This window comes from Haliaeetus albicilla, chromosome 8 (assembly GCF_947461875.1).
Source record: "Haliaeetus albicilla chromosome 8, bHalAlb1.1, whole genome shotgun sequence".
NCBI classification, from domain to species: Eukaryota; Metazoa; Chordata; class Aves; order Accipitriformes; family Accipitridae; genus Haliaeetus; species Haliaeetus albicilla.
In genome coordinates this window covers 8,924,975-8,949,553 of record NC_091490.1, presented here as the reverse complement: position 1 = coordinate 8,949,553, position 24,579 = coordinate 8,924,975, and the positions used below count along the sequence as shown (strand labels likewise).

At 41.0% G+C, this 24,579-nt stretch overlaps 1 protein-coding gene across 5 annotated transcripts in view; it reads right to left on the bottom strand.

Annotated features, from left to right (window-relative positions):
* Positions 1–24,579, bottom strand: part of LOC104314751 (AGBL carboxypeptidase 4) — a 977,524-nt gene that overhangs the window by 343,488 nt on the left and 609,457 nt on the right. For 3 of the 5 annotated variants that reach the window (XM_069788784.1, XM_069788783.1, XM_069788785.1), the window contains 2 exons: positions 24,181–24,394; positions 20,097–20,295 (listed from right to left, as the gene is read on the bottom strand). The exons of the other annotated variants lie outside the window; for them this stretch is intronic. In XM_069788784.1, coding sequence (XP_069644885.1) covers positions 20,135–20,295; positions 24,181–24,394 — 375 coding nt within the window. In that variant the 3' untranslated portion in view covers positions 20,097–20,134. Of the gene's footprint in view, positions 1–20,096; positions 20,296–24,180; positions 24,395–24,579 lie in introns of those variants that run through there. 5 annotated transcript variants of the gene reach the window in all.

Sequence of the window (24,579 nt, the reverse complement as noted above, 5' to 3'; positions counted from 1 at the left end):
TGTCTGTGCTGGTGAGAGAGGCAGGCCTGGGGAGGGCAATCCCCTCCTGCCACTGGCATGACGGCAGAGGAGGTTGTGGTGTTGACAGGGAAGGAGGCACCGCTTTAATTTTCTGATCCTGTAAATGCCCTTCTCCTGTGCTCAGATACTCACTCTGCCGCACATGGATACTCAGTGGGTTTTCCTGCCATCCCTTTGGGCCTTCTCTGGACTGACTCTCCTTAGTACAATTTTCTTGCCCCCCCTTCTTCGCACGGCAGTGTTATCCACAGAGTTTCCGTCATTGTCCACCAACAAGCCCCAGCATTTACAGACCTCAACCAAAGGATTCATAGCCACAAATCTGCCTGCCTTTCTTCCCTTGCCAGCCCTGAGCTGCTTTTGTAAAATTATGTCTCGTGTCTGCAGGCTCTCCTTTCTTCATTCATTAATCTCACAGCTACGAGTTACTCCATGTGCAGCACAACTAACAAAGCCTCATTTTCAGCAATTCAGGTCTTACACCCTCCCCCTGCTTCCCAACACAGTTCTTTTTGCAAGCCCTCTACAACAGTCCAAGTTCATCCTTTATCCACTCAGTACAATGTCCTCCTGAGAGCTTCTCCTCACCCAACATCCCCAGCTCCTTTTCACGCTACTCCATTCCAAGTCAACAGCCCATATCCCTGTCCTGTATCTCTTAAGACCTCCCTGCAGTATGCCTACATCCCATTCACACTTACTGGTCTTGTCCCATAAAACCCTCAGTGGTCTCCTTCATCACTTACTTTTAATCAACCTCAAGTTTGACAGCCAGCTACCTATGGAGTTACTATGGACAATTTATAATTTATTTTGGGCAGAAAGTCACAGGTCTGTCGGAGACAAGCAGAAGTTGGAACCCATAAAGATAGCAATCTAATTTACCTAAAGAGAATGAAGAAAATAAGAGAGACCTCTGGAGTCCCCTATAATATTCCAGCAAGGGAAGATGACAGATCCTTCAGGAAATAAGCCAAAGAGACAAAGGGAGAGGAGAAGGAAAACCAGAAGAGACCAAGTACAGAAGAAATTTCCATGACACAGGAAGGACAAAAGTCACATCAAAGATCATCTAGGATACAATCAGGTGGAAGGACCTCCAAATGAAGACAGCTCATGCAATGAGTTTAGAGTCACAAGGCAAAAGGCAGATGGGATGGTACTCCAGGCAGCAAGTGAGGACAAGCATCTTTAAGATGAAGGAAACATTCTGAAAGAGGAAAGTACCAACACAGGCTGTGTATATAATAGATCAGATTTTTTCCAACAGACAGGAGACTACATCAGAAGGAGGGAGGATTAAGATTCATAGCTCTGAAAGCAACCAAGGCTTTAAAAAGGTTTAAAAAACCTTTGCCACACAACATCTCCATTTCCAAGTGCCTGATGCAAGGAAGGTAAGTTCTTCCCTGAAAGGGTTGTGAGCTACGAGCACACAAGCACAGCATAAATATCAGTTTTAGATTATTTTACAGGAAGATTATAGTAAGATTCCCCCCCCCTTCCCTCTTTTGGAAAGATGCATAGAACATTTTTTTGCCTCAATTCACAGCCAAGCTGGATTTGGAGCTTGAAATTACCCTGCTTTTCTCATTGAAAGCATGTGATGAGGCCACAAAGAATCAGAGTTCATCAGGCATCCATGAAAAATATTTCCTACCTTTTGTTCGGCTCTGCTCCTCTGTAAAGGACTTATGTTTTCACACCTCAAGATCCTTTATAAGGTAAATTACTTTTGACAACCTATGTTTCTTTTTTAGTAGGGAAAAGATTGATGTCTGCTGTTTTACATCACTATCACTGATGATTTTTAGGCCTATAAAGATAGCAAACAATGACATTTGTTGTTTTTTCCCCTAAACTGATATTAAACTTTTCTCCCTTAGACCTTTTGGACTGGCTTGCATATGACAGCATTTCATTTATATGCCAGCCAAACGTCATGCTATCTAGTGTCATATCAGGTAGAACAAAATTAGACAAACTCAGAAAACACAGAACGATAGAGGCATTTTGGATTTTTAACCAACATGCAACATGTCCACTGGCAATGACTTCAAGGTTGAAAAGATGTCACTTTATTAACACAGCACTTGCAAGTGTCACAGCTGCTGTGAAAACAACTACCAATAGAGCCAGGCAGAACCATTTATTGACAGAGGAGACTCGACTGGTTCAAACTGGCTATTGCACTGGGTTCTACGTTTCTGCTGGCAAAGTCCAGAGCATTCAGATGAATTGCTTTGTATTTGGGTCGAGAGGAGTAAGTTTGCTCAACTTGTTAAACCACTGGAAGGGGAAAGTACACAATGAAATGTGCTCCCATGCAGGCAACATGATTTTCGTGGGCAGAAAGGAGGAAGGGACAGTAAGGTTGGAGAAAACTCAAACTAGAAGCATGGGCTACTGCATTCAGAGTCCAAATATTTGGCATTTACAGAGGAATAATTGACCTGTAAATAGGACACTATTTAGAAATTAAGAATGGTTGTCTACAAACTAGCAGTTACAGACTAGTAAATCAGAATTCACAGCTGGTGAAATGAAATATAGAAGCTTATGGCTTTGGGAACGATAATACCTTGAACGTTTTTAAAAATCTTTTATTTGCCACCTCCTCCCCCCCAACAAAGGTAAATTCTACTTCGGGTATTTGTCACCCTTAGTCACCAATGTTAAGTTCAATTAGTGACATCGCAGCCACCCAGCTCCAGCAACTAAGGCTTATGGTGTCCTTCGTTACCACGAGCATCCCAGTACCCACTGTTACATTGCGGGAAGGTTCATCTCATCTCCCAGAGCGCTCAGGGAACTTGAACACATGTCCACAGTGTTCGCGCACAGGCCACCCCCTCCCAAGCCACTTGCTGCAGTCAAGCCTGCCTCACTTTTGTTTCATTGACGGCCACCTCTCTCTCTCTTCCTCCCCCCTCCCGCAGAGAGTGACATTTTAATTGTGTGTGTCCTTTTTTGGTCTGTCAGCTCCCAGACTCAGCCAAACAGCTGGGTAACTTTGGCTGGAATCCAGAATTAACATAAGTTGGTTTTAACCTCTTGATACAAAAGCATTTTACACGGTTCCCCCTTACGACCTCCGTGCACAAGAGCCTGCTATTAAAATAAGCCACCATATGCAAACCACCAACATCCTGAGCTAGCTGTCCAGAAGCGCTTGGCCATGGCCTGGTCCTGCGTGGCATTTGGGCAGCATCACAGACCAGCAAATTATTCTCACCACTTCTGAGCCAAACACGTCCTAGGGCAGCGCTGGAAACAGCACCACTCCAGAGGACCCCCCTGGTGCTTTTTAACAGTGTTCACGTTTTAGTTCTTACCAGTTTAGCTTCCTAGACCTCTTCTAGTGTAAGACAATCACGTTTCCTATCTGAAGTAGTATTGCACTGCATCTCGCTCGCGGCTGCAGTACGGCAATGGGACCAAGCTGCCCGGTGCGGGCAGGGCTGCTGCAGGGGCGAGAGGGAAGGTTTGAAGTAGAGGTATGAATCTCACCATTTAAGAGCTTGGTCATGATTGACAACCAGAAGCTGCCAATGTTCAGTCACTCCTCTTTGCCCCGCAGCAGCAATCTCCACTCCCATGCACTCAAGCACGGTTGCGTCTGAGCTGCGTTTAGCTTGGAATTTGCTGATGAAAGGGCTTTCAGACCAAAAGTTTGTCTACTTTTTCCAACATTCCAGCTCTCAAATGAAGGTAGTATTGCTTTCCACAACCCCCCTGCTTCCCTTGAAAAGTCAGGACATTTCTGCTTAAGAGGTTAAATGAGGACTAGGATACAGATTTGCAAATGTTGACTTACATAAATTCTCAAGTAAATGTACATAGTGTAGGGTGCATCGGTTGTCTGAAGGATACAGGTGCTGTGCCACTTGCAGCGAAGGTATTGGCAACTACTTGGCAATGTGGGGTAGGCTGTTCCTCTTTAATTGCAGGGGCACGCAAAGCACGAGCAGTTATTTGCGTGCGTGAGCAACTTTATCAGCAAATGGTTATCCAGAGAGAAGCAACCTGGCCTGCACCCCACTCTCGGAGGCTGCATTCCCCATTTTTGCCTTCAGGACACAAAATCTTAAAGGACTACACACATTTGAGCCTGCATGCTTGACAGGCCCCCAAATATTTGTGTTGATTCAGTAATTCAAGAGATGCACTGATAATCACATAACTAACAATCAGTTGGCCTTCATTTTTTCTCATTCAGAGAGGACAGACTGAGAAATCATTAGTTTACTTTTGGCTTCAATCCAAAACAGTGCATACTTCGAGAGAGCAACCACCTTTTCCATCGATGTTAGCAGAGCACTTACAGCAGCGAGGGCCTGGTCCAGGACTGGGGTTGCTAAGCAATATGGAAATAGAAATAATAAACGAATAACAGCCACCTGCAAAAGATTACATGCTGAATTGTACCTCACCATGAAAGCTTATGTTTCAAACTTCATCTCATTGGGATTCAAATTCGCTGAAATTAAATTTAAAAAGAAGGAATGATTATTGTACAGAATGTTTTGAGAGATGTAAACACCTCCTTTTCTATTACTGTGATTCACTTTAGGGTTTGTTTTTTCTGTAAGGCATTTAAAGCGTGCAGCTCTGTGGAATACAATGGCTGGTTTACTTATTACAGCACAGACTTGAAACTGCTTAAATATATTTTTCTGTCAACATGTATTTGTGATTTCCATATTTAAAAGGTGACTGTTATTCTGTGTACAAATGTGTCGTTAGCATGATTGATGTCAGAACAGTGTTTGCACTCCACATTGGAGAAGACTAAAAGCTGCTCATCAGAAATCCTCTTTACAATGCACAGCAATGCAAACACACCATACTAGGAAATCTCACAGAAGAAACTTCCTCTCAAGGCCACCTCAGATTCGCCGTATCTGCTCTGAGCTTGAGCAATATGGTTGCTACCGTGCACGCCTTAAGAAGGCAGATTCCTTCTCTGTAGGATTGGTTTGTAACCGATTGGAAAGGTTCCCATTGACTTTAATAGGCAGAGAGTGCCGCTCTGCACCACATCCCACATCGAGGGCCAGTCAGGGCTGCGGCTGAATCACACAGAACTTGTGGAGATTAAAGAACGCAACTAGATCGTCAGATCTGGGGCTTTAGGACTAGTTTATGTCTTTGGAATTTGATCCAGATAGTTAAAAAAACAAAAGATACGCTCTTATTTAGACTTTTGCTGCCCTAGGACCTGTGAACAAGCACAGATCTGTGATTCTCTGTAAGAGGAAACTCCCGCAAACAAAACTAATTTGGGGTCATTCTGGTTTCAAGTGAAATGGTGGAAAATGGGAAAAAAAATCTTTTTTTTCCAGTGGGATCTTGATAACATAATTCACTCTAACCCTTGGCATCCACCTCACCCACAGCCAGCACGGAGACTCCTGTTCTTACCGTGTGTCAGAAGCCACAGTAACCCTCCATGTGTGCACTTCCGCAGCAAAACTCTGAAGTCGTTTGACTTACTGGCTTGCAGAGAAGGGTTTTAAGCTTGTACTTGCTGTAGACCAAATGCTTTTGTACAGAAACAGTTGCACAAAGCTACAATTTGCTAAGCTGCAGCAATTTAGTTACAAATTTGATTTACAAAAATCATCTTTGTCATCAAAAGATGATCCTATCAAGGGATAAATGCTATTCTCAACCTTTGTACGCCACTGGGGTAGTCTTACCCTGCACCCAAACAAAAAACATAATTTGCACAATTATTATTTTTTTTTTTAAGTTAAAAAGCTTACAGTAGGACTGCTTTCTCCCTGGCTCAGAGGCAGGAGGGTGGCTTCAGAGGATGGACAGGTAAAGCTGTGTGCAAATCCCAAAGCGGCAACTTCTGTAGAAACAGGTATGTTTTGGATTCTGGAGAAATGATGCAAGTCAAGGCGGTGCTGAGGCAGCAGAGGAAATTATGCTAATCCAAACTACAAGGGAGGTGCCATGTTACACAGCTGGATGCGAAGCTTAGTATTCATTTTTTCATGAACGCACTCCCTGTAACTTAGTTACTTAGGAGATTTCACTCCGCGTTAGTACTTGAGCTCACAATCACTCCATGCTTTGAGATTAAACTGCACATTAAAGACAACAATGACAAAGAGAATTGGGGACATCAGGAAGAAACATGGATATTTGGGTTTTTTTCAGAGATACTACACGTGCAGTTCAAGAGATGGAAAGTTTCAAATTTCCATTTACAAGAAGGGTCAGAGGGAGGATCCAGGGAACTACAGGCCTGTCAGCCTGACCTCAGTATCGAGGAAGATTATGGAACGGTTTGTCCTGAGAGCACTCACGTGGCAAGTTCAGGACAAGCAGGGGATGAGGCCCAGCCAGCATGGGTTTACAAAAGGCAGGTCCTGCTTGACCAACCTGATCTCCTTCTATGACCAGGTGACCCGCCTAGTAGATGAGGGAAAGGCTGTGGGTGTTGTCTACGTCGACTTCAGCAAGGCCTTTGACACTGTCTCTCATGGCATACTCCTCGAGAAGCTGGTGTCTCATGGCTTGGACAAGTGTACTCTTCGCTGGGTGAAAAACTGGCTGGATGGACGAGCCCAGAGGGTTGTGGTGAATGGAGTTAAATCCAGTTGGCGGCGGGTCACAAGTGGTGTTCCCCAGGCCTCAGTGTTGGGCCCCGTTCTGTTTAATATCTTTATCAACGATTTGGATGAGGGGATCGAGTGCCTCTCAGCAAGTTTGCAGACGACACCAAGTTGGGAGGGAGGGTCGATCTGCTTGAGGGTAGGGAGGCTCTCCAGAGGGATCTGGACAGGCTGGGTCGATGGGCCAAGGCCAACTGTATGAGGTTCAACAAGGCCAAGTGCCAGGTCCTGCACTTGGGTCACAGCAACCCCATGCAGCGCTGCAGGCTTGGGGAAGAGTGGCTGGAAAGCTGCCCGGCAGAGAAAGACCTGGGGGTGCTGGTTGACAGCCGGCTGAATATGAGCCAGCAGTGTGCCCAGGTGGCCAAGGCGGCCAACGGCATCCTGGCCTGTATCAGAAATAGTGTGGCCAGCAGCACTAGGGAAAGGATTGTCCCCCTGTACTGGGCACTGGTGAGGCCGCACCTCGAGTCCTGTGTTCAGTTTTGGGCCTCTCTCTACAGGAAAGACACTGAGGTGCTGGAGCGTGTCCAGAGAAGGGCAACCAAGTTGGTGAGGGGCCTGGAGCACAAGTCTTCTGAGGAGCAGCTGAGGGAGCTGGGCCTGTTTAGTCTGGAGAGAAGGAGGCTGAGGGGAGACCTTATCGCTCTCTACAACTACCTGAGGGGCGTTGTAGGGAGGTGGGTGCTGGTCTCTTCTGTCAGGTGGCTGGAGATAGGACAAGAGGAAATGGCCTCAAGTTGCAGCAAGGGAGATTTAGGTTGGATATTAGGAAAAATTTCTTTCTGAGAGGGTTGTCAGGCATTGGAATAGGCTGCCCAGGGAAGTGGTTGAGTCACCATCCCTGGAGGTATTCAAAAAGCACGTAGACAAGGTACTCCAGGACATAGTTTAGCGGGCATGGTTGATGGTTGGACTCGATGATCTTGAAAGTCTTTTCCAACCTAAATGATTCTATGATTCTAAATGAATCTTGCCAAAAGTCCTCAAGCTAAGTGCTACTGAAACAGCAAATACAGATGAGTGTGGCATGTCATGCTCTCAGCTTACCTGAGCTATTCATCTTTAATAAACACATAAATAAAAACAATGGTGAAGCTCAGTCTGGTATTGTAACAGTACCCAGGAAAAGTACACATGCAGTACCCCAAGAAAGCATATCTGTCAAAATATCAGTGGCTAAAATATCCGGGCTTCACTTTTCAAAGCTACCCAAGAGCTTTGAAAACTCAGTTCCCATTAATTTTAATCCTCCAGGTGGCTTTCCAGATCCCAGTCTGAAGTTTGCACTGACATATACCACATTGTCTAAGAGCCTTTGGACAGTCTCCTGATAAAAAGCATACAGTGTTATTTGACTTTTAGAGCAGAGGACTTGGGATTATGTCATCAGTGCTCATTTCTGACTTAAGGCATGATGCTGAACAAGTCACCAGCTCCCTATTTCTGAGCATCATCAGTCATTTACTGTTAGGAGAACTACCTGCCCCACTGGGACAATCTGAGGCTTCATTAAACATTTACAAACAGTTTTAGAATAGGTACATATCTACATAAAAGCAAAGATAGTTTTCATATAAGCACTGGTTAAGCATAGACCCTAGACACACCTACTAATGGCACCATGCCGGAAGGTAACATCGGTATGATGCAGCAGCAAAGAAATATCACATGGGAAGAAAAGATCCCTCAAGATGACTTTCAGAAGTGGAATAATGGAGGTGAGGTTAAGTTTGACAGCCTAAATACAAGTTCCTGCAGACTGATAGGAAGTCTGGTATATGTTAGGAACTCAAAGGAAGGATAACAACCTCAGCAGAGCCATTGGTTACTGCTGAATTATGAGCCCTAGCATGACAAAGCCACGAAAAGCACAAAAGATATTTCTAGAAAGATAACGTCACTATATAATGTACTGTTACCACCCCAGATAAAATTCAGCACAAAGCATCACTGATCAAGAAAGATCAGACAAGTACAGAAGAAGCTGACTAGGATAAGAGCAGATGAATCAGTAAGCGTATCTCCCAAGCAAAATTTAGAAGATAGTTCGATCTAGCAAAGGTAGAGTGGATATGATCTCTCAAACTCTTCAAAGACAGAAAAAAAAAAGTGCTAAAACTTGACAGCAATGTTTGCTCAAGAACAAATACACATGCACGGCTCATGAGTAAGTTCAAACTGGAAGCTAGGGGGAAAAGAAAAAATAATCAAGAAGAACAATATTCTAGGCTTATCTACCATTACGTGTAGAAAGAGCAAAATAGGAACTGATGTACCTGCATAACACTGGGCCTTCGACAGTATGGGTCCAGTAACTTCAATCCTGTGTGACAAAGTCCAACAGGAGGTCCACACACCTTCAGTACTACAGAACGGTGGAACAGACATTCTTGGAGAAGAGTGCTATGCTTCGCAAAATGAACAAGTTAATCTTATACTGTATATACGTTTCCCTTCCATAACAGACTGTAGTGTTTACTTTAATTCACCCTAAACGTCATCATCTCATTCCTCCATTAACCTAAGCCTTCCAAATTAAACTGAATTATCTGACACATTGATATACTTGCCTTTGATTTGACCTGCAGCAATGCAATTCAGCTGGGATCGTTACTTCACTGTTTGTTCCCTCTTTCAAGGGAAAAAATACATATATACTATGATGTATGAATTTCTGATTTGCTAAAGTGCTTGTGCTCTATTTAATACATCCTTCTCTGGTTTTCAGTGTAATAACACACCCAGTATCCATAATGTTCAAGACAGCATTCACATTTTCTACCATCGTCTTTAATACAGAAAATTCATTTGTATCCTTCTACAGGCAAAATAACTCCAGATGAATTAAAGGACACAAGAAAGAGATGGGCACATAGCTTACAGCACTGGGAGACAGCTAGGGATTAGCAACGACAGGACTTTCTGTCCTGAGCTCAGACTCCACTAACCAGTGCCAAGGGATTCCTGGTTCTGCAAGGATGTAGGTCATGCCAGAGGGGACACACAAAGTCCTGCAGGAGCCTGGAGGCAATTAAAAGCGGTGATGCAGCTGAGCATCACCACGGGCAGTGGAAAGGGACTTCCCCTGAGACTGGAAATCACAGGCAAGAACCATCTATTCATCTTCCATGTCTCTGACAAGAAGGGATGACTTGTTTATAAAGCCTTTAAAATGCAATGAGTCACTTCTCAAAAGAGGTCACTGGTTATGGAAATTTTGCTGAAGTATTTAATAAAGAAAAAACACTCGAATAACAAATATGAATTCCTTTAATAATACTGTATCTGATTCTTCCAGTAATTACATTTGGGGTACCTGACAGAACAAATAGGTAATTCTCATATGCCGGGTAGAGGCAATACTGGTCAACGAGACATCCTTCTGCTACAAAAGCTCCACTGAAGTTTATTTCCCAGACCAGCAACAAAAAATCCCCAACTTTTGCAGAACTGCCTGTATATTCCGTGTTCAAGGAGAAGCAAGTGCCATGCAGGTTCACTGAGGAGTGAGCTAGAGGAACTTCTCACAAAGTACCAGCTTGGGAGAAACCCACCAGTAAGTGCATGTACCAAACTCTATAGCCTGACCAGTGCAGGCTATCCTCCAGCTGCAGACTCCCTCACTGTTAACGCCACACAAGTTACGATAACTTGACCGCCATCAACTTTTATATTAAACACATAAGGGGAGCCTTAAACGCTACAAGCTGACAGTGTAGTGGTAGATAATACACCATGGAAGTACTGAAGATCCAAGTCAAACCTAATACAGAAAGATACCCAAATTGTGTCAGTTGTAACAAGCTCACACCCTCATCTGTGGAGCACAGGAGGTTGGCAGGGCAGAGTGGCCCTCCTCTTGACGAGAAATGTTGCCCTTCTCCCCCTAGCAAAGCTGGCGGAGCTGCCAGAGGTAGTGGATCAAGTGGTACTTTGTGGATCCCACCACAGGTCAGATTATGATGAAACAGCAAATCCCCTACGCAAAGAGGATGAACGACTGGCAACACCTCGCACCACAAAGTTGAAATATCTCAGGTACAAGTTCTACCTGACCTCCAGAACAGGAGATCAGATCAGTCAGGTAAGCAGGGAGACCATGAGAGCAACTTCTGCACCACCCATAACCCTGCAAAACATCACCAAGGCCTTGCTCAGAGTGTTTAATAATACTGCAGCGCCGGGGTGGGATCATAAGAGAATCAACTGGTTTCTGCCCTCGGTATTACAACATGCACTTGAACTGCTCTGATCTTACCCCTCCCATCATTAAGCTTCTAGTTTGTTAAAACCTACACAGCCCCTCCCAAATCACATGGAAAAGGGCCACCTTCGGTCACCCCCAGAGAGGGAGGAAACCCGGATGAGACAGAACATTACAAGCGTTTTTTTCTTGAGCTCATCAGATGAGGGTCATTTTAACTGAACCAGCTCAATGACGCTGTGCTGGACGAGCCAGCATGTGAGCTTTCAATTGGCAGAAGTGTTAATTTCAAGTCAATAGCAAATAAAAAAATTATCAATAGGCATTTAAGAGTGAAACATTAATTACTTTTCAAAAGGTGCAGTTTGCCTGATGCCTTTACAAAAGGAAATAAACCAATAACATTATTTCATAATATTTATAAATGACTAAGTTAATTAACAAGGAATCTTCAGAGAGATGTAAAGGAAATTTAGAAGAACCTTGTCTACCACTATTGGAAATTCTCAAAGGAAAGAAGGGACTTCTTAAAAAAAGATTAATTACAAGTTTTTTTGCTTTACCTTGATATAATTTCTGTTTACATATTTAAGCTGGTTTTGACCTTCAAAATTCTGGCAACGGACAATTTTCATTAAACCATCTCAGTGGAGGAAGCTGGCAGTTCCTCATCTCGCCTCTGAGGTTTACTGAGAATATTAATTATTTAGCAGGCATGGTCAAAAAAATATGTGTAAGTCCTATCCAAAGTAACATTTAATTTATCAAAGTAGACACAGCAAGCGTTGATGTATAACAAGCTCTTCTTCTGTCAGGTCCGATTCCTTTATGGGGTTTGGTTGGAGGCTCCAGAATGAAATAATTCCACAGAAGATGCTGTTTCTCTCTAAGGATACCCTCCCTTCATTCTGAGCATATATAACAGTATAATGACAGCAGCTCCTCATCATTCTTTGACAATGCATCGGTATCATCAACCAAGAAGACTCCGTAACTGTCTTGAAGATGGTACAAAATTTAACAAGAATAAAATGACTGTGGCTTCCCTTTCTTCTAAGTTTTATCACTTCAGTGTCCTCTTTTCTGTGAAACTCTGCTCACCTGTTGCTCTTTGCAGCCTGGTTTGACACCATCACCCACCTGCCTGGCTGAGCTATGAATACATGAATAAGCAGTTTGGCAAGCGGGAAGAACATGCTCTGTCTCGTCACTGGCACACGTATAGTACCAAGTCAAAGAGGAAAGCATATTAGAGATAAATACTCATTTAAAGAACAATATTTTCATGGCAGAGCTATACTTAATAATACAGTAAAAAAGGAATTACACTGGGACATCAATTGGTCAAGAGTCAATTAAATACCAGTTTTTTTCTACAGAGGCAAATTAAGTTTGCCCCACAAAATGAAATTACAACTATTGTATATGACATTCTAACACAAAGTGATAGGCATCCCAAAACACGATTGTATCACATTAACTAAACCAAATATGGTACTTAAGAGAATATCAAGAACTCCTCTATAGAAAGTATTTCCGTAAAAGTAAAATGAATTTGGGTAGACGTAAAGGAAAAATACTACAAAAATAAGTCACGACCTAGAAAATATGTGGTAACAGAAGATTGAAGACACCCAGTCTATTGAGATGTTCATGAGGTGGAGAAATGTTGAGGCAAGATGTTAAGAAATCAAGAACCAGGAATTAGAAGTTAAGCCAGAAAAACCCGCAGAGAAATAAGGCACAAGCTGAGCAGCAAGGGTAGTTACTCACTGGAATACACTACTAAAGGAAGAGATGGATTTAACACTTGGATGCTTTTTCAAGACTGCTTGGTTTTTCAAGCAGTCTGCTGCGGTCCAGCCAAGGTTTCTCTTCAAAGGAGCAACCGAGCAAGGCTTTCTGACGTGTTCTGCAGGGGACCACACCATCTCATTGAATGACCCACCAGCAGATGTGCCACAGCCTACAGCCTTTCCACCCATCTTTAGGCATGGAACTCGACAGCTAAGAACATCCTTCTCAAGAACCATACTTGGATCACAGAATTTTGAAATAGCTCTTTCTTCCCGAGATCAACAGGTGGCTGTTTTTCATACAGTAAATGGAAAAAGGGAGTCCCAGAAGGCAATTTAAAGTCGTAAATCAGTATAATCTGTCAAAGTGCCTAATGCTTTCCATTGCTCATCCGATGGAAATGACAATCCAAACCTAGGCACTGCAACTAGGTGGGAAACTTCCAGGCCACGGAGCCTCTGAAAAAGCAGGGATCCTCGGTTTTGAGAAATGAACGTTTTTAAGAGATACTGCTGACAGTTCTACTTACTCCATCTTACCACTTTGAGACCTTCATATAAGAGTAAAATTTTCTTTGCTACAATCTATGCTTTGGCACGGCAAGGGAAAAAAAAAAAAAAGAAAAAAAATAGAAAATGCTGCTATGTGAAGTCCCTGAACTGCAAAGTCTGCCTTACGGTGACAGCAGTACTACCAGATCTCCTAAGGAAATGCTCTAGCTCTGTGTCACTTATCTCCAAGAATAACAAGCAGGTATTTCACTTCAGAACCCTGCTGACAACTTGCGAGGCAGGAATTGTGAAACACTTCTGTCTCCTTACCTTTAAGGCAAGCACAGAAGACTGCCTCCCGCTTGCAGAAGGAATAGAAATGAAAAAGGAAGACCAGGAAAACAGGCAGGGCTGGCTAACATCAGGAAAATTACCAACTTGTGGATTTACATGGCATGGACAGATTTGTACAGAATAACAGTACAATATATCTGTACACATAGAGCTGTCTAAGTGCACTAGCTAGAGGTCCCTGGCTGCAGAAGAAAACGCTGATTATGCTACTTGCTAAAGGTTAAATTCTTGGCACGCAAGAGTGACTGGACTTTTTTAATTAATAAAACTTCTCACTGATTGAAACCCTAAATGCCAGTCAAACTGCTTGAGATTTTGCTGTTTGGCTACTGACTTCATCTAAATTGCACGTATGAATTCTCTGGGGGAAGGTGAAAAGGCCTATGTGACCCCTCCACAACCTGTTCCCAGGCTTCCCGTACCAGCAGACACAGGGTCCTCTCCCGCCTTTGGCTGCTGCTGAGTGGAGCTCAGTTACTTTTTAAGTTTAGAAAAGCCACAGAGTGGCAGTTGCACTTATTTACCAATGTGGCAGTAAACAGCCATTGTTGGATGAGTTGCCTTTAGGGGACTACAGCTAAAGACAAGACAACCCTCTAGGTTGTCCTAACCTATCCTAACAAGGAGGGGGGTTCCTTGCACTGTGCTCCAAAGCAGAGGTGATGCTACATCACCTTCACCCCTGCTTAGCCCCAAATTCTACATCCTCAATTGCTTATTCCTGTAAAGATGCACACTGAAATGCAGAACTTACACTGTACATTGGCCCTGGAAGGACAAAAGTGTCCTTGCAAATGCAAAGAAACCAGAAAGTGTCAAAGCATTTTAATATATAATGCAGGAAAAAAAGTGTACAATCCTACTTTCAGGAGTTTTAGTTTTTCTTAATCTAAGACTCTTCAAGAAATTGAAACACAGAACATTAACTTGGAGACAGATGCTTTGCCCCATCCACTGCCAGTCCTGCTTATTTTGAGAATTATTCTCTAAAGGCACCTCTATAAATCCTGCAGAGGACTCCATATGGAAAGGGAAGACCACGGTGCATCTGGCTCACAGATGCAAAATGTCCATATGGACTATTTCAAGTATCAGTGGACTAATATCCCAACTTAAACATGGAGAAAGATGTCTCCCATAAACTTCTGTTCTGCTAATACAAGAAAAATGGAAAACACATGAAAATACTTTTTTTTTTTAAACTAAAATACAATTCAGTAAGATTTACATAAACACTTGGGAAGACTTTAAAGATATATTTGAGTATGAAAGAAAGAATATGAAACTCTCCCATGTAAGCTTTTTCATTCATCTGAGTCTCATGTGGAAGGGGCTGGTACCAGCGTGATCTGGCACTATCAAGACATATTCCCTCTACTGCTGTCCCAGTACATCCTTCATATTCAGTAGGGCGAACACCAAAGGGTGTTCACAGCCAACTCTTCCGATAATCAGCCTATCCCATGAAACCGACGCCTTTCTCTACTCCAAAAGCATGAAAGCTCATGCTAACTATAAAGGATACACAAGCACCAACAAGCGTAATTTCTTATCTTATATTTCACAGGACTTCTAGCAATTGTTATACTACAATAAAAGCTAAGTCACCCCCAGCCTAGCCCTCTCTTGGGTGTTCAGTAAATTTTCTGTGACTCTTTAATTTCAAATCACTAAAGACTAACATTTAATATGAAAGTAGGTAGCTCGATGCATTAAACATATATACTAATAAAGAGTTTAGTTCCATTAAGGTTTTACTATCAATAAACAAGGAACATAAAGTTGCTATTCTGCTAAATGTGAAGGAGATAATTTCCTCTGTAGGAAGAAGTTTTCTAGTCAGAAGGCAGCACAGGAAAAAACCTTTAGGCTCAGCTTCTTCCTCTCCTCCCAGACACATTTTCACCCCTGTTCTGATCCAGACACAATGCAAATTCATCTGACGTCATAGGTGAGGTATTTTCCTCTTGATGGTAAACAAATGATGTCACAACCACAGGACTGCATTTCACTGCAGGACTGAACAAGCGGGTATCCAATGCACAGCATGAAAGTTATTGTTCAAACATAAACAGCAGAAATAATTGCAAAAGTAAAGCAAATGAACAGCCAAGTAAATTAATTGCTTTTTGAATCACTGTTCCTGTTTTCCAAGTCCAAATGATTCTCCTTTCCTATTTAGGAAGCCTGAGGGGATGAAAAAGTGTCCAAGATGGTGAAATTAAAAATTAGCTACTGAGCATGAAACATGCAATGATTGCACTTCATAACATTTTTATTGCCTCAGTGTTGTATGAATCATTTCACAGTTCCACAGTTACGATGAAAAAACTGACACCAATAAAGCCTAAGCAATCGATGTTATGACTTCATCAATCCGAGACTGAAGGCATGCACAGAATGACAAATATTTTCAAGAATACCGAGAAAACTACCACCTCGTTCTGAAGAAGCACGTTTCGTCTTTGCATCTTTCTGAAGAGTGGTCACTCTCACACCAAAAGATGGAGTATTGAAATAATCCTCAGTACAGCTCTATGTGACACAACCTTGCCTTCCCTTTCAGAAACTGGCCAAATTTGGGGTTCTGAAGAGTTACAAATGCAGCTAACGCAGAGTGAAGCTACAGCCCATACAGAATGTTCCCAAGTCAGAACATTCTCACTCCTTTGAGATTTTGCATCAAGATAGTATTATCTTTACAATTTCACTAAATCCAAAAAAGTTCAATTTATTGCTACTTAAAACTTCCAAGAGGACAATAATCTATGCTTAAGACAACAAAGCAGCATCGTAGTAATCTATCAGATACAACATCAAAGGTACGGTGCAAAGAAGGGACCTCCCGCAGGGAGATTGTACCCTCTTTTGACAGTCATACTCAATAGCTAACCAAATACAACCTTAAATCCCTTCTACTTATAGTTCAACTTTGACATGACTAAAATAGTATTTTAGTCCGGCTGTATGAAAAAAAAAACCCAAAACTCCCATCTCTATAAAGCATCATTAAATCCAAACCTGTTCTGTAACAGCAGAACCTAACTTTTTTTGTTTTTTCTCTAACAAATACTAGCTTTCTTTTTTCAATTGAGTGGCTAGACATCTTGACTCAAGTATTACAATCTCTGGTAGGATTCTTTCCTTTAATATAATAGCTCATTTCCCTTATAAAATCATTAATAGAAAATAAAGCCCTTTTTGTTAACTCTAATCTTGCTTCCTTGCAAGTGTGCCAGAGGCACTTTAATATGGATCAGGTCATGAATATCACAAATTACAGCAGCAATGTGTGGCAACAAAGGATCAGATTATTACTGTAACAGCAATACCTTCTTCCTTTTTTGATAAAAAAAAAAGTAAACAGTATCCATTGATCTCTCAGGACAAAAAGTCAGTTCCTCTTAAATCTGTGTTTTTCTGATACTTACAAATCCAAAGTTTACAGTATGAAGTAATGGCACAGCACAAACCTGAGAATGATGAATGAGGGGTATTACAGGGTGTAGTAAAATCTACTTCGTTTTATGTCAAAATTCTCTCCTGTTTCACATGATGTACAGGTATGAAGTTAACCTAAAGTAGGAAAAAGTTAGTAGGTGCTATTTTTGCATAACATTTCCTATGGTAGATTCATGGCAGATGCATTATGAACGAAGCAAAACTATGTACAGGCAGGCACAATTATGGAAGAATTAATGTACCAACAAGAACAGTACTGGCCATAAATGCAGTATAACATAGCGAAATGAAATTCGCTGCAGAAAAGCACACCCCATTAAAGTTTGTACTTTCCTTGGGTAATGCGGGAACACACGACAACCGTAGCCTATTTCCCTACTTGAAGTAGTCACACTGGGAAAGACTTGTACGGTCTTTGTAAGGGTTCATGGGGAGGGAAAAGACAAGAATAATGACCAAAGAGAAGTGCAAAGATGTTATTCATACAGACCTGTTATCCATTGCAGAGCCCTCCGCACATTGCCTTACAACTGCAGTATGCAAAACCGGCTTACTACTAGCAAAAACTTATTTCCAGAAGTGCAAAGATTTCGTTCAAGTTCTAATACAATAAAGAGGTATTTTAACTTTAATACGTCCCATTCCTTTCCTGTAACTCAGCAAAGCTTCAGGTGACGCTCACATTAAATGCCAGTTGCCCAGTCCAAAGGACACAGTCTCAGCCCCCCGATGCGACACTTCAAAGGGAAGTGAACCTTTCTGTGCCACCCAAATACTGTTAAACTCTGCTATAAACTGTCTGCTAGACCTGGGCTGATAGAAACTCCACGAAGAAATGAATGAAGACCTCCAAGATATCTTCCCCAAAGAAAACATTTAAATTCTTCAGCAATATTCAGCATTAACATCTGATGGGACAAGTCTGTCAAGGAGAAGTCTTAGAAAGATGATGCCGATTTCACAGAAAGACTCAGAATCTCTGATTTTGGGGGCCAGGCTGGAGTCCTAACTCTAATTAAATTCTAATCTGCTTTTCCCAGGTTTCATAAAATGCTGTCTCAAATAGGCTTATCTTCTAAGAAGTGCAGCATGATCTTCTCATTAAAGAATCTGTTACAATGAAAACACATTAGTACTAAAGCCATAAAAGACTGAGGAAATTATGGACATTTTCCCCTAAACTAGTGGATTGCTCTAGTATCACTTTAAAAAAATTTTTACATTCACAAGTCTGCTTGAAAAGTGGGAACTTGCTTTTTAAGTGTTTCTTCAATGTTATCTCTATTTTGTTCTTTAATTAATAAAAGGATACATGCACTGACATTATAAACACTAATTTGCTATTTAGCATCCCAAATTAGGAAGCATAAACATTTATGCACTTCATTAAACACTACCTAAGAACACTTTGATATTAACAGGAGACAAGCTAGGCTGTTAAATGCAATTTCAGGGCACACATAAGCCACCGTAAAAAGACACTCCTCCTCTTCCCATCCCTCGCTATGAATGCTCCCTGGCTTCATCCCATTGGCACCAGCCCTTACGAAATGAACCTTGGAAATCAGTGAGATCTGACACATCTGCGCAATCCCAAGTGCCGGTTCAAGGGAAGGGATGGGAACGCAAGGGCACGAGCAGCGAAAGCGGGTCGTACCTGTTCGGCAGCACGGCATACTTAGATTGGTACAAGTCAATCGTGAAATTGCACTTCAGAAAGCATAAACCAAATACTTATGCCCTGAATTAAGACACCATTTAAGCACACGTGGTGTACAGGAAGAGACAACATGGTGTTTTTCTCCATCTCTTCCAAAACAGGCACTGCAGTTCTAGCAAGCCTCCTCTCCTTTCCCCTCTTTCTTCCACCCACCCCAGCCGTTTAAAGAATCCTTGTGTTGCTCCTTTGAGCATTGAAATACGCTTAACGTTAGGGTATACGAGTGCTACAGGAAGATGATAAGAAATGGTCTTTCAAAACTACAGGAAGCAGAACTGCGGTGGTAGAAAAGAAACAAATGCTGATACTCAGGAACAGACAGCCTGAATGGCAAATAAGCACATCTGTGCGCGTAAAATAAATGGAAGGTTAACTAAGATCACCAATATAACAAATCGTCAAAATTGATCAGTCCAAGCCCTAAATTATCTCAACAAACCTTATTCTCAAAATCCTTCACGAAACAAGACTTTAGGTTATCTTCTTTCATTTACAGACAGTAAGGTATAATTCAGACAACAAATTATTCCTTATAACTTTGCATCGCAAGTCTAACTTCAATGTAGAAAATGATTTTTAATTTAAATTTCTCCTAAAAGTGTCCATTGTCAAATTATGGACTCAGACAAAATGGTACTAAATTTTCTATTATACATAATCTTGCCATAGTGTGGCAATCTTTAAATCATTTGAAAATACAAACACACTAAAAATATAGTGCTTCAGGAACAGTAATATGGACATACTGAAGAGCTTTGTACCATAACGAGAAATCTGAAAAGTGCCTTGGTGCCTGAAAAAGAACTGCTTTTAGATTTATTTATTTTTTAAAATAAATTATCATGATTTTACAACTTACAGCTTTGGGTTCTTTGTTGTTTGTTTTTTTTAAAACTATGACAGCAATGGTGATCTATCTACAAGATAATAAGCCAAAAAGAAGCATTCTTTGTGTGTTTTTGACCAAATATATTGTTAGAGATCAAAACAAAGATTTATAAAAACAAACGATTAAAATTTCAGTTCAGAAAAACACTTCGTAAAATACAATAAAACCCTTTTCAATAGCAAAGTGGATTTTGTACAGTTCTTCCTTCTAAGCAGATGATTACTACAGCCTAGATCCACTAACTCCCGTAAAACAAAATGTAGGCAAAATGGGTTGGTGTTCGCAGAATTACAACCTATATACAGAACTGCAGGTAACATACTGCAACTCATTGGAAAAACCTTTGAAAATTCAGTTTCATTGTGAGTGGACTTACAATATATCTTACATTATTTAAAAGCAGGTTACACCATAGAAAGGCTTTTGACAGAGCCGCTCAAAAAATGAATCAGTTATAGAAGGAGAGTAACACTTCAAGTCAGCTTCTCCCATCAGCAAAAATGCCACACAAATCAAAAAACAACACTTAAGTAAAACACTAAGACTTTATTAAAAATCCAAAATTTATTGCAAATTGTACTTTGCACTTTCCCTCCTTTCTTCATTTTTACATGATTTATTGATATCCATGATTTTTTCACAGATGTACTTGTTGACTTTGGAGAGTCTCTGTGCAATTTCAGTTTCATCCACAGTTTCTTGTGCTATTCTATCATACAAACATTCTGGGGAGAAAAAAAAAGGAAAGAGCCATTAGGATATTTTTAGAAAAGAATATAGCCCTGTGTTGGGCTAACTACTCAAGAGACAGCACTGAGTAAGCACTGTGTATTTGTTGCAAGACAGCAGAAGCTTTCATTGATTCACTGGCTATCTTGTTAAAGTTAAGATTTTTCACCTGGCTTGAATCTTTGGCATGACCAACTTCCAGTTATGCTGTGACTACATTAATAGGCTTTCTATATAGAAACAAGGCTACATCCAACCTTTTACAGTGTTAGTCTTGCCCACCTAACTCTTGTATTTGTCCATATCTCCACAGCAGATTTAGAACCTTTTCCCAGGTGAACGGTCTCACCAGAACTGTTATTATCTACAGTTCCCCGTGAATCACTCCTACCTTCACACCTTCAAGACAGTAAGTAAATGATAATGGTTAGGAATAGAATCAGTAATCAGTAGGAGAAGACATTAACCGATTTATTTTATTTTTAAATCTGTTCAACATACATTAATGTCTGCATCTTTATCGGACGCCCTGTCCCTGGGCATATTTTGCTTTTATTAGTAGATTATTCAGGGCGAGAACCATCTTCTTGCATGTTTGCACAATACACTTTGTGAACTTAACTGGAGTACAAAAAGCAAGCAACAGTAATAACTGCAAAAGCAATGAGGGCAATGAAAGTTGAGACAATTCTGCTTCACAGAGTCTGTAGTTCGGTGCCAGAATCCTGCAGAGGTTACTGAAATTGGCGGTGGTGCAGCACACCCAACTTCTTAGTGACAGGCAGGTTTGGGGTTTTTTGTTTTCATAGCCAGAACAATGTATTTTGTTGTGTAGGCTTCCCAGATTGGTTAAACAAACTCTGTTCTGCTTTGCCTAGCAATCTATTCCAGTAGCCATTTATTGCTTCATATACAGAAAGCCACAGAGATTATCACTTAATTAACATGGTTTACAACATTTCTAATGCGTCGTATTAAAAAGTTATGAAAATTAAGTACTATGCATGCTTTGTAGTTCATTTTGAAACCTCTCAGAAGTTTTATAAAAGGTTATTTTGCATTAACAAGGTTTATAACAGTGCTCGTGCATCATACTTTTTATAATTTCTTTATTACATACTACACAATAGGGATTTTTAAGAAGCTACAGCTATCAGACACATTAAGAGCTAATGCTGTCATTCAAAAATCTATTTTAAAGAAGTTAGTCTGTGCCCACAGAATGATAAGAACATCTAAAAACAATGTGCATTTTATGTGGTAAGAGGTACTGAATATAAAATAAACCAAATTAATCAGCATGCAGCCTGATAGCTGAAATGCTGATCATCAGTAAACTATGATTTGAAATATGACACCTAAAAAGAGGCACGTCACTGAGAACCTGAAGAAACCCAGTGTGTTTGCTTGTACTACAACAATCTCAGGAATACTCCCAGGTTGTGGCAGATACACCTAGTCAGGTGAACTTCCAGTAAAAGACAGGCTATGTTATTAGTTTAGCCACAATATCAAGCAAAGAATCACTTGACAGAATTCATTCATCAGCTGTGACTCTTAAAGTCACTGTGACCCAGACAGATCCATGATCATCACAGTTTTTCCTTTTCCATCTCTTCCATTTTTATGAGGGGCTGCAGAAATAGTGCTTTAGTAATCACATAAGGATGCTGGCTTAGGGGCTCCAAAGAGCGATTTGGGGTTCTGCTTCCTTGTCTTTTGGCTTTAGAGGAGCATACAGATACCCCTTCCTATTTCTGACTGGACCAAAGATTCAAGTAGACCTCAAAGACTAACAAGGAGCTTTAATTCTTTCTGTGATGCCTGATCCAAATCATTGGCTATGTAAATTCTAACTTCCTCGCATTTCACCATTTGTCCACTTGCTACTCATTTTTTTTGTTTTGTTTTCTTCTCCATAACAACTTATTTGGCCACTTCCAGCTTTCCAGGAAACACTGCTGGCATGATGGGGCAAGACCTGCTAACATTGACGCAAATGCAAAGGACACAACAACGTAGAAAATCATGATTATGTGCTACCCAGTACCGCTGATACAGGAAGTTTGTCTGCTGCCACCTAAAACATTGGCCATGCAGTTTAACTGGTTCAAGAGGAGATTGTACAGTCCTGAGTCTAACAAAAAGGGAGTCAAAGACAAGGCGAAAGAAACACTGGAAAGAGGGACATGGAAAACCAGGGTGTGGAACAGTAGAATTCAAATGAGGGTTGAGGCTGGAAGCAAAAGTATGACAGAAAACACAGAAAAACAAGGAAATAGGGAGGAGCTGAATTCCTGGCAAGTGTAAAGGTATGGAAGAGAAGAGAGGGAAGAGCCGCATCTGCCTCTCACTATTTACCTGTTGGAGCATACTCCCAAACTCACTGTAGTCAAAACAAGGGGAGTTAGAAGAAAGCTATCATTTAAACAGCTCGAGCAACACAGAGTGGCCCTGAGTGAAGTAGAAGAGGAAATTCTCACAGAAGCAACCTTACCAGCAGTGCTGAGGAACAACAGCCTCCAGCAGGGAAACCAGAAAGCTCTTTGCAATGGGCCAGTGAAAAATAACCCCTTTTTACTGCATGCTTGTAAGTATGCACCTGGGTAACCAATTCTGTTTCCCATTAGGAGCTGACAAGGGTAGCCACAGCCAGAGTGGATTCCTTATGTTGCCAGTACCTCATTACTTTGCTACATGTGTTAGGATTGTACCAAAAGGTCCCAGTCAGAACTAGAAAATCAGCATGGAACAGCTTGCACTTCCACATCTATTCTTGAAGCAAATTAGTAAAAAAAAAAACAAACCATGTCTTTTACTCATTTCTTACAAACTAAGAAAGATCACAGTACGAAGATCAGTTTCCAACTTCTCCCCACACAACACAGACACACGCACACACTCAAAGAGGAATCATATTTCTTACTTCCAAAACATGGTACTTGCAAGGCAGATTACAACAGCTCTTAAACAGTTCATAGTTAAGAGCACAGAGCAACTATGTGTTGAATAATGAAGCTCAATCAAATAGGGAGATTTCTTTCAGCCCTACTGCAATTTAGTATGGACACAAAACCTAAAAATCCATTTTTGGTATGTATTCCATGAGGAACTGACTTAGTTCTGACTTAAAAAGAAGCCTGAAATACCAAGAGAGACAGAAATAAATGCAAAACACAAGCACGATGATACAAAGGGACTGCAATTCACTATTCATTTTAAATAAAGGAGAAGGCCTTTTCTCTCTCAAAGTACTACATATATGGACTCAGGCTTGCAGTTACTGAAAGTGTCATTGAAATTTTTCCTGCCAGATAGGTCAACGATTTACACTTCCTGTTCAAATTCCAATTCAAGTGCAACAATTAATTTTTACTATTTCCATTTTCTCCACTTAAAAGGGTAAAACTATTCTTTCTTGCCTTTGAAGGTATGCGTATTTTTATAGTCACAGCTATAATGGTTTCTGTGCCTCATGCCAGAGTTGGTTATGTTCTGGATGAAAGAATGTGGTAAAGCTACTCTCAGGCTTGTTAAAAGGAATATATGCATTTTAAAAAATCATTATGTTATAAATGAATTCCAGAACAATGTGTTGTTCCCCAGGCTCAGAGTCCTGTCCTGCAAGTGGTTTAAAGTGATGATCTTCTTGAACCTTACTGAAGTCAATGTACAACTCTTCAGCTGCGAAGGCCTGCACTGTCCACAGCTATTGCAATGTGTTTTACTTTTCCTGGATATGTATGCACTTCACAATGCAATAGCAATGAGAATTACAGTTTTTAATCAGTTAATTTTATATGAGCTGAAAAGAAGCATCTTTCAACTCGGTGATTAATGTAAACTCCAAAGCAGGAAGCAAAAGTTTTCAAATAACCTACCTCTGACAATGCTTAATTTGTGAGGTGAGAGAGGTGGCTTGGGAACGGCATCTTTCTTTTTTTTGGTTGCAACTCCTGTGACACTTCTGTTCTTGAGAACATCTGTTCCCCAAATCATAACCGCTAGATTTTTTGTATACTTTGAATCTCCTTGTGTTACTTGCAGCTGGTGCCATTTCTCCTCATCTACCCAAATTCCACTGCCAAGATGGACCTAGAAGGTAGTAATAATAACAACTTATCTATGGTATGTAGCACACAACAGTATCCAAGTGCTGTAGGAACATTAATATTAGGTACTATAATAACAGTAATTAGGGCTTAATAAATCCATTTTGCCTAATTCTGAAACTTCTCCAACTTTGTGGGTCAGGGAGTTCAAGTCAACCTCTTGTATAA